Source organism: Tiliqua scincoides, chromosome 1 (assembly GCF_035046505.1).
Source record: "Tiliqua scincoides isolate rTilSci1 chromosome 1, rTilSci1.hap2, whole genome shotgun sequence".
NCBI classification, from domain to species: domain Eukaryota; kingdom Metazoa; phylum Chordata; class Lepidosauria; order Squamata; family Scincidae; genus Tiliqua; species Tiliqua scincoides.
Window position 1 is genome coordinate 20,685,530 of NC_089821.1, and position 12,955 is coordinate 20,698,484.

General features: G+C 45.8%; 1 protein-coding gene across 1 annotated transcript; it reads left to right on the forward strand.

Moving 5' to 3' along the window:
* The first annotated feature begins 5,340 nt into the window (after window positions 1-5,340).
* ZFP36L1 (ZFP36 ring finger protein like 1) lies at window positions 5,341-11,156 on the forward strand. Its single transcript, XM_066631877.1, has 2 exons — window positions 5,341-5,607; window positions 8,465-11,156. Exons 1-2 carry the CDS (start codon window positions 5,551-5,553, stop codon window positions 9,416-9,418), a joined length of 1,011 nt encoding a protein of 336 aa, XP_066487974.1. The 5' UTR covers window positions 5,341-5,550; the 3' UTR covers window positions 9,419-11,156.
* The last annotated feature ends 1,799 nt before the right edge of the window (window positions 11,157-12,955 follow it).

Here is a 12,955-nt window from a genome sequence, read left to right on the forward strand (position 1 = left end):
TGCAATGGGATAGTACCTTCCCTCCATCTAGAAAAAGGAAATCATCTGCTATTAAAACAAGCTGCATATCTGAATAGTTACACACTGCAGATGACTCTCTCCTTCTGGTAGATCACGTGGAGGTCAGGGTACAGGGATCAGTGGCAGGAAAGAGAAATTTGACTCAGTGCTGAGAACCAGTGCAACCAGAGCCTGCTTACCTGTACAAATAATTACTCCTGCGAGTTGGCTTACTGGCATAAGCAGTGCAATGATAGGGCCAGCTCATACTAGTGTATGTAAGAGCTTCATCTGGCCTAAGAAATGCTAATGTGAAGCACTGTTTGTGTGAATCACCACTTCCACACCTTCCATGATTTGTGTGACTAGCAGCATTTTTCACCAGGCCGTGATAGCACAATATTCAGTTGTCATGTAACAAGTTCCTGAGCTGCGGTTCTAGTTCACACAACTAGGATTTACTTCTGCATGAACAGAAGGGTAAACGTGGAGGTCCTGCTTGCAGTGATGCTCAACAGCCTTCATTCTGAAGAAGGGACTTAACATGGAATCTTTCAAGATTAGAAAAAAACAGCAAGACAAATAAACAGAAGGAATTGGAATAACATGTGTTTCAGATCTAGCCTTTGTGGAGTTTAGTTCCATTTTCCTTGGAATGTAACCACCTTAATCAGGTGTACGGTCAAGTTGAACTAAAAGAGATGCAATCCCAGGCATATCATTTGGCCTGTTTTTTCATAAATGGGAGCCACACAAGGCCCTTACGTGGAAGGGGAAGGCAATAATCCTTTGCCTCCACCACAGTCATAATCCAGCTCACACACAACCCACAGCTATTTGCCTCAGAAGGGAAACTGCCATCAGTGCCAAGTAAAATCCATGGAATGGAGTGAGATTTACTTCTGAGTAAGCACTTTCCAGGACTGGGTTTCAGGCCTGCAAAGGAAGGTTACAGCAGGGAAGAAGGTAGTCAGTTTTAGGTCAACTGTACATTCTAGACCAGTGATGTCAAAAATAAGGCCCATGGGCTGAATGCAGTCACTGGAAGCAATTTATCTGGCCCCTGGTTATAACTGGGTTCTCTCATATCTTGAAAATATGAACAAGATTTGAACATTTTCTCTTCTGCCATTTGCAGCTAATTAGTTTCTTTGTGAGAACAAAGTGCTTTATTTCGGGCCATCATCTGCCTAATGATGTCACTTTCTGCTTAATGATGTCACTTCTGGCCCTCCTATTCTAGACCATGTAGGTTTTGCATTTGGATTACAGACTAAAGAGTTGTTTAAAAACTAAACTCTTAAGCATCATGTGTGAAAACAGTCCAGTCTTCCAAGCCTAAGACTGACTGAATGCTGTTCTTAAAGTTCTGCTGACAGCCATGGGGAGATTCTTATTGGCTAACTGCTTTACAGAAAGGAGGGGACGTTTCCAAGTCTCGCTTTCCCTCTTCGCCTTCTGGTCCCTGCAAAATTCCTCTTTACAATTTCCTTCCTCTCCCAAGTTTTGCCTGGCAGAGGAATAAACAGGGTGGTGGCTGCAAAATATCCATTATTCAAACATGTCCTCCTGCTGCCCCTACAGGACTGGGGGGGAAGGATTGCTTTTACTTCTCCTCCACTCACATCATCCTCTTGTGAAATGAAATCTGGAACCAATGGCTGGGGTGGGGAGGGGGGAAAGCACACACTTTAAAAAGATACTGCACAACACTTTCACTCTGTTTACTAAAGGCCCAATCCTATCCAACTTTCCTGCACCAGTGCAGCCACAGTGCAGCCCTGAGGTAAGGGAAGGTATATTCCCATACCATGAGAAGGCCTCAGTGGATGCTCCCCCATTGGCACAGCTGCATCAGCACTGGAAAACTGGATAGGATTGGGCCCTATTAAGTGGGTGTGAGGGCAATGGTGAGAACATGACATGCAAACTCAGAAAAATGAGCAAACAGCATCTGCCTTTTTAATAAGTAACATGTTTAAGTTACTTACAAAAAATGTGAGTGCAGTGGCCTAGTCAGTGGGGGTGCAAAGCACTAAGCTTTGCAGGGAGCCTCACTGTGCCCTGCAAGCACCCCCTCCCCTTCGGAGCCATTCTGGGTGATGGGAGCTAAATGGAGGCGAATGGCTCTGAAGGGGATGGGGCAGGGCTGCTTGCAGTCCATGGTGAGGTTCCCTGCAAAACTTAGTGCCTTGCACAAAGGCTGGTGTTGTTTGCTTAGTGCTTGGGGCTGCTCGCACACTGCAGTAAGGCTCCCTGCAAAACTTAATGCTTTTCACTAAGGCTGGTGTTGGAAGCTAAGCAGGGTCAGGCCTGGTTAGTACTTGGATATGGGGGACTGCCTGGGAATACCAGGTGCTGTAGGTTTATACCAGTCTTTCGAGACTGAAGGTTGCCAACCAGTTTGCTTAGTGCCCCCAAAGGGGAGGGTCCGCTTGCACACTGCAGTGAGGCTCCTTGCAAAACAGAGTGCTTTGCACTAAGGCTAGTGTTGTTTGCTTAGTGCTCCTGAAAGGGAGGGGCTGCTTGCACACTGTAGTGAGGCTCCTTGCAAAAATTAGTGCTTTGCTCTAAGCTGTGCCACTGTGTGTGTGAATCATTTCCCTCCCATAGAACCGTGCCAGTTTTCAATTAAAAAAAAAAATAGTGAGGCCTTAGAAGGAAGGGGGGAGAGTGCGCGGGTGGCTTGTCGAGGCTGCTGGTGAATCAACACCAAGCAACTCAGCCTGCAAAAATGCAAAGGCAGCACAGGGTGCGCTGTTAAAAAATGGAGGCAGTCAGTTTAAATCAAAGCAGGCAGATGCAAGCCTGCCCCAACTAGAAGTCTTCTTGGAGTTGGAAAGGAAGCGTGCACATACAAGAGCCTGGGTTTCTATAACCCTCTCCAGAGCATGGAGGGGAGAGGAGGAGGAGGAGGAGAGTGTGGAGGAAGGCAGGAGGAGGATGTTGAGTCTCTGGCTGCAGAAACGTGCTGTTGTTAAACTAGGTGGCCTCATTGCCTTGCAATGGAAAATGCTCCACAGGCGTGTGCACTGGTTTCATAACACTTCAAGAGCATGAGTGCCATCAACAGTTGTGGGCTTGTGTGGGCGACCCTTGACTGGAACCAGGGCACACATGGTAATAGGAAGGAAAGCAAGAAGCAACAGGGGTGTCTTTCCACTTCAGGCTCAACCCCACAACAGAAGGGAGAGAGAGCGAGTGAGCGCAGTGGGGGAACTGATTGGAAACCACAATGGCCTCTTTTTTCCCCTACGAGATGCAAATTGCAACCCCCTCTCTCTCTCTCTCTGCCTTTCTTTAGCCTCACGTTCCCATGCATGTGTCCCTATAGCTGGCTCCCATCCCGCCAAAACATCCTCTCCATAAGGCGGGAAGCCACCCCCCCAATGGTTAATGAGGAGCAAAAGGCGGGAGAAGACCAGCTGAAGGCAATGGTGCGCCAGAGTGGGGAGGAAGCGCGCGCGCCTCTCCACTTGGTTGCGACCGAAGGTACCCTGCCTTGCAAGGTCTTTGCGCCTTTGTAGGCAGGGAATGTGGCCGTGTGGAGAACTAGGAGCAGTGGCGTAGCCAGGGGGGCGAAGCGCTGTGTTGCAGGGAGCCTGCAAGGGGACCCTCCCCCTCACAGCCATTCCAGGCGGGGGGAGGAAAATGGCTCTGAGGGGGAGGGTCCCCTTGCAGGCTCCCTGCAACACTCAGCGCTTCGCGCCCCCCCTCTGGCTACGCCACTGCTGTGCAACTTGGTCCGCCTCCGCCTTCCTCGTGGAAACAGTTCTGCAAAGGGGAGGACATAACCCTGAAGTAAAAAAAACACTCCTCCAGAAAACCAACGCTTACACCGTTTGTCCAACAGGAAGTAGTGGCCGAGTAATTCTGTGCTCCACACACAAGCCTCGTGCAAGAGAAGAACAGCCCCCCTCCCCTTCAGACTCTAGTTTCACATTCATTCTTGGGGCCAAGAGCCAAAGTTTGCAAAGCCTTGATCATCTGCTACCCCAGAATTGGTTTTTAACATGGAAGCCGCTGGGGCTGTAACCCTAGCCACACTTGCAAGGGAGCAAGCCCCATTGTCTCTAATGGGGCTTACTTCTGAGTAGACTTGCAGAGGCTTGGACTGCCAAGCTGCAATCCTATCCACACTTCCAAGGGAGCAAGCCCCATTGACTAGAATGGCGCTTACTTCTGAGTAGACCTGCCTAGGGTGGGCTCTTACTCCTAGGAAAGTATGGCTAGGATTGCGACCCCACTTAAAAAGGAACAGTGAGGCTCGATCACCATGTATGCTCGACCCAGGCTGCAATCCTAGCCACTTTCCTGAGAGTAAGCCCCATAGAACATAAGATAGTTTACTTCTGAGTAGACCTGACTAGGCTTGGGCTCTTACTTCCAGGAAAGTAAGGATAGGATTGCAGCCCCGCTTCCAAGGAACAGTGAGGCTTGATCCCAATGAATACTCAACCCAGGCTGCAATGCTAGCCACACCTTCCTGAGAGTAAACCCATAGAACACAAGAGGGCTTGCTTCTGAGTAGACATGCCTAGGATCGTGTCCTCAAGAGGACAAGTGGGCTTCAAGCCCAAATAGGTGGGCGTCAGATTTCGACTTTATGACCTGCCAAGGCGCGCAACCCAACTCCTCTTCCTTTAACGTGAATAAAGTGAAACATTAACTCCAAGTTGCTGCTTTTCTTTCCCCTCTAAACCAACTCAGGGTGGTTGAATGGGGGGGGGGGAGAAACTAGGAGCCCAATCCAATGCACGGATCATAGTTCTAGTTGCATGTGTGCATGGGTTAGAGACAGTGGGCCTTACTCCCAGGTAAGCGTGGCTAGGATTCCAGCCGAGAGTTAGCAGGGCGCAGGAAAGCGGTGCGCAACAGAAGCAGCAAAAGTTTGCTTGCAAGCCATTTTGCAAGACTGGAGCTCGCCTGGAATAGGGGAAAAGGAAAAGGAGGAGGAGGCAGCACCAGCCAGAGTGAGCACTGAATAGCGTCACATGGCTGCCTTCAAGTCCTGACAAAGACTCTTGCCGAGCCCTTCCCTCCGTTCTCCAACTCGCACAAACAACTCCAAACTTTTTCCTCCTCTCCAAACCATTCCGCTTAGAGCATGTGCTCCAGCAGCACACTCTTAGATCTACTCAGAAGCCAGCCCCTTGGCCCCACAGAAGTTGTGTGTATAGGATTGTGGCTTGCAGCTCATCCCCCCCTTCTTCTACCTCCTCCCCCCCCTTGCAAAGTTTCTTTTTTTATGGGTTTGACCGCCTGGGTGATTCACCCTCCACGTCAATCATCTTCCTCCTCCTCCTTCCTTATTTAAATGAATTGGGAGCTCCTCCCACGGGGGGGAAAAACCCAGATCTCAAACTTTATAAATCGAGCTTTAAGCCCAGCTTTGCTGGAAGGAGAGAGAGAGGGAAGGGAGAAGTGCTGGAGCTGGAGGGGGTGAAGGGATCCCAACCCAGGGAAACTGGAGGCTGTGCCTTGGCGACACTGTGACTCATTTTATTTTTATACTGAACGATTACACTTTTCCCAGCCCTCTCTTCGAAGATGTCCACAGCCCTCGTGTCTCCAACCATCTTCGACCTGAGTGAAGTTTTATGCAAAGTAAGTCGCTTGCCCTCATTCTCTTATAACGCTTTGCACCAAGTTTTTTTGGGGGGGTGGGGGAGTGTGTGGGGTGGTGAAACGAGAGCGATCGTTTCTTCTGCCCCCCATACACCCCCCTCCCCTTGTCTCTTGTTTTCCTGCCATGTTCAGGAGCTAGCAAACCGAAGTTGGTTAAAGTCACAACTTTGGATTTGGATTGAACTTGGGCTGCAGCCCTGCTTGGTTGTTGTAGGGAGACTTCCTAGGGAGGCATTGAATTGCCAAGGCTGGTTGTTGTTTCAAAGAGGTTGAGGTTTTTTAAAATTAATGTAAAGCCTTTCCCCACTCGTGTTTGCAACTTTTATTAGGCTCTTTGGGGACTTGCTGACTATTGATTCTGTTCCCCACTCATGATTGCAACTTTTACAAACGTTGGGAGGGCTTGTTGACCATTAATTCTTTTCCCCACTCATGTTTGTAACTCTTCCAAACTCTGGGGGTTTGTTGACCCTTGAATCTCTTCCCCACTCATGTCTGCAACTTTTACAAACTCTTTTGGGGTTTGTTGACCATTCTTTTCCCCACTCATGTTTGTAACTCATCCAAACTCTGGGGGTTTGTTGACCCTTGAATCTCTTCCCCACTCATGTCTGCAACTTTTACAAACTCTTTTGGGGTTTGTTGACCATTAATTCTTTTTCCCACTCATGTTAGTAACTTTTACAAACTCTTTGGGAACTTGTTGACCGTTGATTCTGCCCCCAGACTTCCAAGGTGGTTGCAGTGGCTGGTAGGGCTTGTGTCCCCCAACTTTTCTAAGCGCCTTCTTTGTAACTTGCTCTAAACTTTTGCTGTTGCTGCTTGAACAAAACCTTCCCTTCCTCCCCCAGCCTAGAAAAGAGAGAGAGCCTTTCAAACGTGTTCTTAATTTGCGATCAGAAGTATCAGTTGAGTAGCAGCCCTCCATTTGCCTGGACCAGAAAGTGTGCTAAGATTGCTGCCATAAAACTTGCTCTTTTGGGGGAAGGCGCCCATCTGCCCAGATTATGTACTTGGAACTAAGGGTTGTTTTTGCAGATTTCTGAAAGTGAAATTAGGATTATTGGTGCATTCAGAAGTGACCGTTCTTCCTTCCATTTGGAGTAGCAAAACCGACCTCACTAGACTCTTAGGGTACAATCATATGTATGTCTACTCAGAAGTAACTCCTACTGTGTTCAGTGGCACTTACTCTCAGGCAAGTGTGGATAGGATTGCAGTCTTACTAAGAACATGTGCTGGGAAACTTCTTGCTTGTAACGACTTCTCATCCACACGCCCAGTTGTCTACTCAGGGTGGGAGAAGAAGCCTGTTAGCAGGTCTGATCGTGTTGCAACGATTTTCCACTAGTGGGATCTGTGCTTGCTTTTATTGGGGGGGGGGGGTTATTGGCTTGCGTGCCTAGGAGGAGGAGATTTTGTGGTGAGGCTTCTTAAAAATAACATTTGCACGCAGTCACCCCACCTCAAATTTTGCAGTCGAAGTTTTACAGCCTGCAGTTTGCCTTCCTTATCACTCTCATCCCACTCACATGGTGACTTTCTTGCCAGCTTATCTTTGTTTAGCCAAAAGTCTCTGCCTGTGTGTAGTTCTATATGTGCACAACTTGACTTGAGTTTAAAGGAAACAGTAATTGTGAAGAGCTGCTTAATGGCTAGAGCATAATGTGGAGGGGAGGAACTAACAGCTATCCTGCAGGCACCCCGTTCTTGAGAAAAGTATGCAATGTGTGTTAAGTTCTGAAGTTGCAGAGAGGAGGTTCTGCCTTCTCAATAGTAGCTGATAAGTTATAACCAGGAGCTCATTTGGGTGTTCAACATTTAAAAATAAAAGCGGGAAATGCAGAACACACAATGAGTGTGGGGGGGGGGGGGTTAGGAAAGAAAAAATTCAAGAATAAGCATAAAATGTCCCAGACTTCAAATCTGGCCTCTTCCCATCTCCTCCCTGATGTTTTTGAGCAGCTTAAAACTGTGGCTGCAGACTTTTCTTTGCAGCCAAAAGGCTAATTGCAAAGGAATCCTCTTGTGGTTAAGGGTGAAGTCTGGCATGGATCAAATGAAATGAAATTCCTGTGCAGGAGGTGGAGCAAGCGGGATGGGATTAATTTAGATTAGCAACTAGCATGTTTCCCAAAGGCTCACACCTCCACCTCCTTTTATTTCAAGTATTGTACACATTTTTTTGTTCCAGAAACAATTTCTGGGGCTCCAGAAAGGGATCTGTTTTATATAGCAGACTTAAGGGGCTTATTAAAAGTAATGGTGAAAATAATCTCTTCTTCCCCCCCCCTTTATTCTTTCAAACTGAAGGGGCATTGTGTTCAATTCATACTCTGTGCAAAGAAATTGAATAGTGCCTAGCCTTTGGACATAAACTACTCTTCAAATCTGAGACCTGGGTCTGGGGAAGTAGTGTGCTTTGGGGATGTGGCTGTTATGGTGGTTCTTGGAGTGGTTAGGTAAGGTTGCCCAAGGCAAAGAAACAAAGTGCATTTCATAGAGGCAGTATACTTTAGCCTGGGCAAACTAGCCTGGGGCAAAGGCTCCTGTATAGCAGCATTATTTACTATGCTGCTTGCAGGCATTTTGACACATGACCTTTGAATGATGTGGCACAAATCCCAAACGTGAACCCTCCTTTACGTGGACAAGTTTGTGGTCCAGAGACTTCTGGCAGGCCTTGTATCTAGTGACTTGGCAAATCTGTTGTGCAGATATGGAAGGAGGCTGAGGGTGGAGAGGCCAGGATTGAGCTGAATCTAAAGATCTACTGTAGCTAGAAGATTCTGGAGAAACCTGGGTCTCTGACTACCTTCCTGCTTTCTCTCTGCAGAGTAACAAGATGCTGAATTACAATCCTTCAGGTGTTGGAGGGTGTCTATTGGACAGGAAAGCAGTGGGAACTCCAGCTGGCGGGGGTTTCTCCAGGAGACATTCTGTCACCTTGCCCAATTCTAAGTTCCACCAGACCCACCTCCTCAACAGCCTCAAGGGGGAGCCAACCCCAGCCCTGGGGCCCAGGGAGAATCGCATTCGGGATCGCTCCTTCTCTGAAGGTGGTGAGCGCCTGCTTCAGCAAAAGCAACCTGGTGGGCAAGTCAACTCAAGCCGCTATAAGACAGAGCTGTGCCGCCCCTTTGAGGAGAATGGGGCCTGCAAATATGGAGACAAGTGCCAGTTTGCCCATGGCATCCATGAGCTGCGAAGCCTGACCCGCCACCCCAAGTACAAGACAGAGCTTTGCCGTACCTTCCATACCATCGGCTTCTGCCCCTATGGGCCCCGATGCCACTTCATACACAATGCTGAGGAGCGCCGGGCTGTAGCTGGTAGTCGAGAACCTGCCATCACTGAAAGACCACGCCTCCAACACAGCTTCAGCTTTGCAGGCTTCCCAAGTGCTGTTGCTGCCAGTGGGCTGCTGGACAGCCCCACTTCAATCACCCCTCCGCCCATCATGAGTGCTGACGACCTTCTAGGCTCTCCTACTCTGCCTGACTGTGCCAGCAACCCCTTCACCTTCTCCAGTCAAGAGCTGACCAATCTCTTTGCTCCCAGCATGGGGGTACAGGTGCCTGGTGGGGGTTCACCCACAGCTTTCCTCCTTAGATCCATGTCTGAGTCCCCCAACATGTTTGACTCGCCCCCAAGTCCTCAGGACTCCCTCTCCGACCAGGACGGCTACCTGAGCAGCTCCAGCAGCAGCCACAGTGGCTCGGATTCACCCATCCTGGACACCTCAAGACGTCTTCCCATCTTCAGCAGACTCTCCATCTCTGATGAGTAACCTGGTGTTGCCTCTTGACCTCTTCCACCTCTTTTACAATGTTAAAGCTTGTAATCTCTCCCTTTTACCCACACCCCTCTCCCAAATGTCCTTGACATCTCTGGGTTAGATGTTAACACAGATAGTCCACCTGCGTAGAGTCTAGTCATTGGCTGAAACCAAAAGTGCCAAATTACAACAGAAAATAATCGTTTACAAATGTAGTGCCTTTTAACATTTTCACTGTGACTTATTACCTCTCCAGCTGCAGAGGGCACCAGCAGCCTACACAGAGCTCTGTGCATTTCCAGATGTGCAGGGAATATCCGGAACCAGCAGCTCCCATCTCTAGCCATGATGCAGGATCTTACCCTTACTCCCCCCCCCAGCCAATGTTTGTAGACATACAGCACATGGACACCTGTTAACATCAAACCCTTTTTCACCTTTAAAGACTAATCTTGCCTGAATCTGCTCAGGTCAACCAGAAGATCAACTGAGAATGGACAATAACTGTAACATGCGTGGGACTTGGTGACTGGAGAGGAAAGCCAGATGGACAAGAAAGACTTGCTTTTGGTGCTACAAGTTCCCCGTGTCAACATGTGACATCTTTAAAAAAAAAAAAATTGAAAAAGGGGAGGGGTGTGTCTAACGGTGTTCATTCCACACATGCAAGTTTGTGTAAGCAAAGTTCCCGTAGTCATAGCTTTAATGGTTTTTGCTCTAGAGTACAATAGACCTATCCATAGAGCACTCACGCCAAGCTTTTTATTTTTTATTTTTCTGGGTTTTAATTTTGTATAACTTTTCAGAAATTGGAGAGCAAATTTTGCTTGTCACTGCACAACAATATAAAGCTTATTTAACTTATCAAAAACGTATTTATTGCTGAAACCTATGCTTTTTTGTTAATTTTGTTCATATTTATCGGGATGATGAATTCATAGAATATATTCTTTTATGTTTAAATTATGATCTTCCATATTAATCTTAAGATTGTGAAGTCTTTCTCTTTTCCCCTCCCCCACAGTTTAATATATTATACTACAATGACATTTTTTGTAACTTTACACTTTTTGGTTATTTTATTTTTAAAAAATGAAAAATTAATTTAAAAAAATGCAACAGCTGTGTTTGGATTATTTATTTTAGATCGTTCCCCCTTTTGTGTCTGACTGCAAATTGAGTTTAATGTGCTTCTTTGCCTTTCTTTGCCCCAACAAGGCCTTTCCCATGTGGGGTGAAATTCTGATCACTCTGATGTCATTAGAAGCTTTGTCACTTCAGCAGGGTCAGGATTTCACTGTGGGCCTCTAGAATGTATACGCACAAACTGTGCTGTGAGACGATAAAAAGGAAGATCTGTTTGCTTCCTTTTTGTTTTGTTTGTAAGTACTTAAAGGAAAAATCTACCCTTTAGTTTCAAGTGCCTGATCTAAAGACATTCCAAATGCAGTTTGTCTTGGCATTTCTGTATTCCAAGATTGGAGCGTTGCCTTTTTTTAAGGTAAACATTACTGGCACAGAACACATTGAATGTAACTTTTCCCATGACTGTTCACTACATTGCCTTTTTTCTTTCTTCCTTTGTGTGAGTTTATTTAAAGAATCTTTTGTAACGACTGTTTGCAGTTTAAATTCAATAAAGCCCAAGTGTTTTTTCAAGAATTTGACAGTAACACTGGTCTTGCTTCCAAAAAAGTTAATTTTTCAGATCAAGATTCTGTCTTGTCAAATAAACTCTTGAGCCAGAATATGTTAATTTGCATAAGACTCTTTTATGTGCACCAACTTTGCTTATGATCTGAATCTGATTAAGTTGAACTTCACAGTTTGCTCTTATCCTTTGTTTTCATCTCTGCCCTTGGATTCTCTTAATAAGGCAAGTATTTTAAAAATGTTATGCTTTTAGATATTTGAGCATGCTTGAGTTCCGCTTTAAAGCATCTTATATGGAAGATTGGGAAAAAAGAATTGTCAAAATGCCAAATGGCACAGCCAAAGTTTGTCCTCGGATCCAAATATTATCTTGCACTTCCAGTACTAATTGAAAGTGAATCATTGTTTGGTGTATTTCCTCTACCAAATGCCCCTGACTAGAAATCTTCCAGAACCCCACAAAAGGTTTTGCTATAGGACCACTTATTAACTGAACCCTTTTATTGAAAGTTTCCTTGTATATTTTCAAGTAAAAGATTCCTTTATGCCACATTTGTGCATAGTTTTCAGAATTGTGCTACATTTGCCACATGTGCTTCCAGGATGTATCACTTCAGTGCTCCCAGTTGCAAAATGGCATTGTAGAGCAGCCATTTTCAACCACTGTGCTATGGCACACCGGTGTGCCGTGAGTGGTCCACAGGTGTGCCACAGGAATTTGGGGGAAAGTCATTTATTAGTAGGGCCAATAGGGCATGTAAGCCCCACTGGCAACATGATGTGCCTTGTCAATACCTTGACAATTTTAATGCCTTCTCAGTGTGCCATGAGATGAAAAGGATTGAAAATTGCTGGTGTAGAGAACAGTGAGAAAGACACTTCAGAAAGTAGGTTTAACATGAAGCAATACGTGTCTGGAACACAAACCAAACATGTTAAACTTGCCCTCTGACTCATATTGCTGACAACATTTGATAAGAATTTTATACAGCACAGAACACTTCTGCTAGTGTGAAAGCCGACACATTTGGGAGCATTGCAGAGGTACAGCAGCCTAACCTCTACTGCCATCCTGAGGCTTGCATAAGCATTTCATTGCATGGACAAGGTAACATTTGAATTAGAAGAATTCCAAAAATTATTATCACAGTCTTTGGAATTGTTGCTTCAAAAAGAATTGCAGCAGTTTTGGGAATGGTATGCATGTACTTCTGGCCTGGTGAACTAATTTTTCAGCAGCAGTGTGAAGAAGGTACCGGCTCTTGGTTACCTAGACTTTGATGAAATTAGAAAAGGCTTATACGATATGTTGAATACATTACAGTGAGGTCTTAACCATGGTGGTCTGTTGCATCAAAAATGACAAAGGCTTGTGGCCTATAAAGCAGACATTCTTAACTCTTAATCCTCATGCATCCTCAGGATAATTTTGAATTGCTCACAACCTCTCCCAAATTTTGGAATTTATTTCAATTATTTACTCTTTCCTGAAATTGCATTGAACGTATGACAAAAAGTGAAACTTCAGAAACCATTAAATTATAGAAAGAATTGTATCCAGGCAAAAATTTAAATCTGGGAGTGCCATATGCATCCCTTAGAGGTATAGGCCTCACAGGTTCAGAACTCTTATTCTGGTATATGCTTTCATGAACTATGACATATTTTCTTAGGCATTTAAGTGTTCAGTTGACTGACTATACACACAGGTTCAGAAGGCAAAAACTGCTATGGACAAAAAGGCTATAAAAATAAATGGGATCAGACATTTCTAGAAGAAACATCCATCATGGGTTACAAGCCATGATGGCAATGGGCTACCTCTAAAACCAGGAAGTTGCATATCTCTGAATGCCAGATGCAAGGGGGTGGCAACAGGATACAGGTATCTTGTTC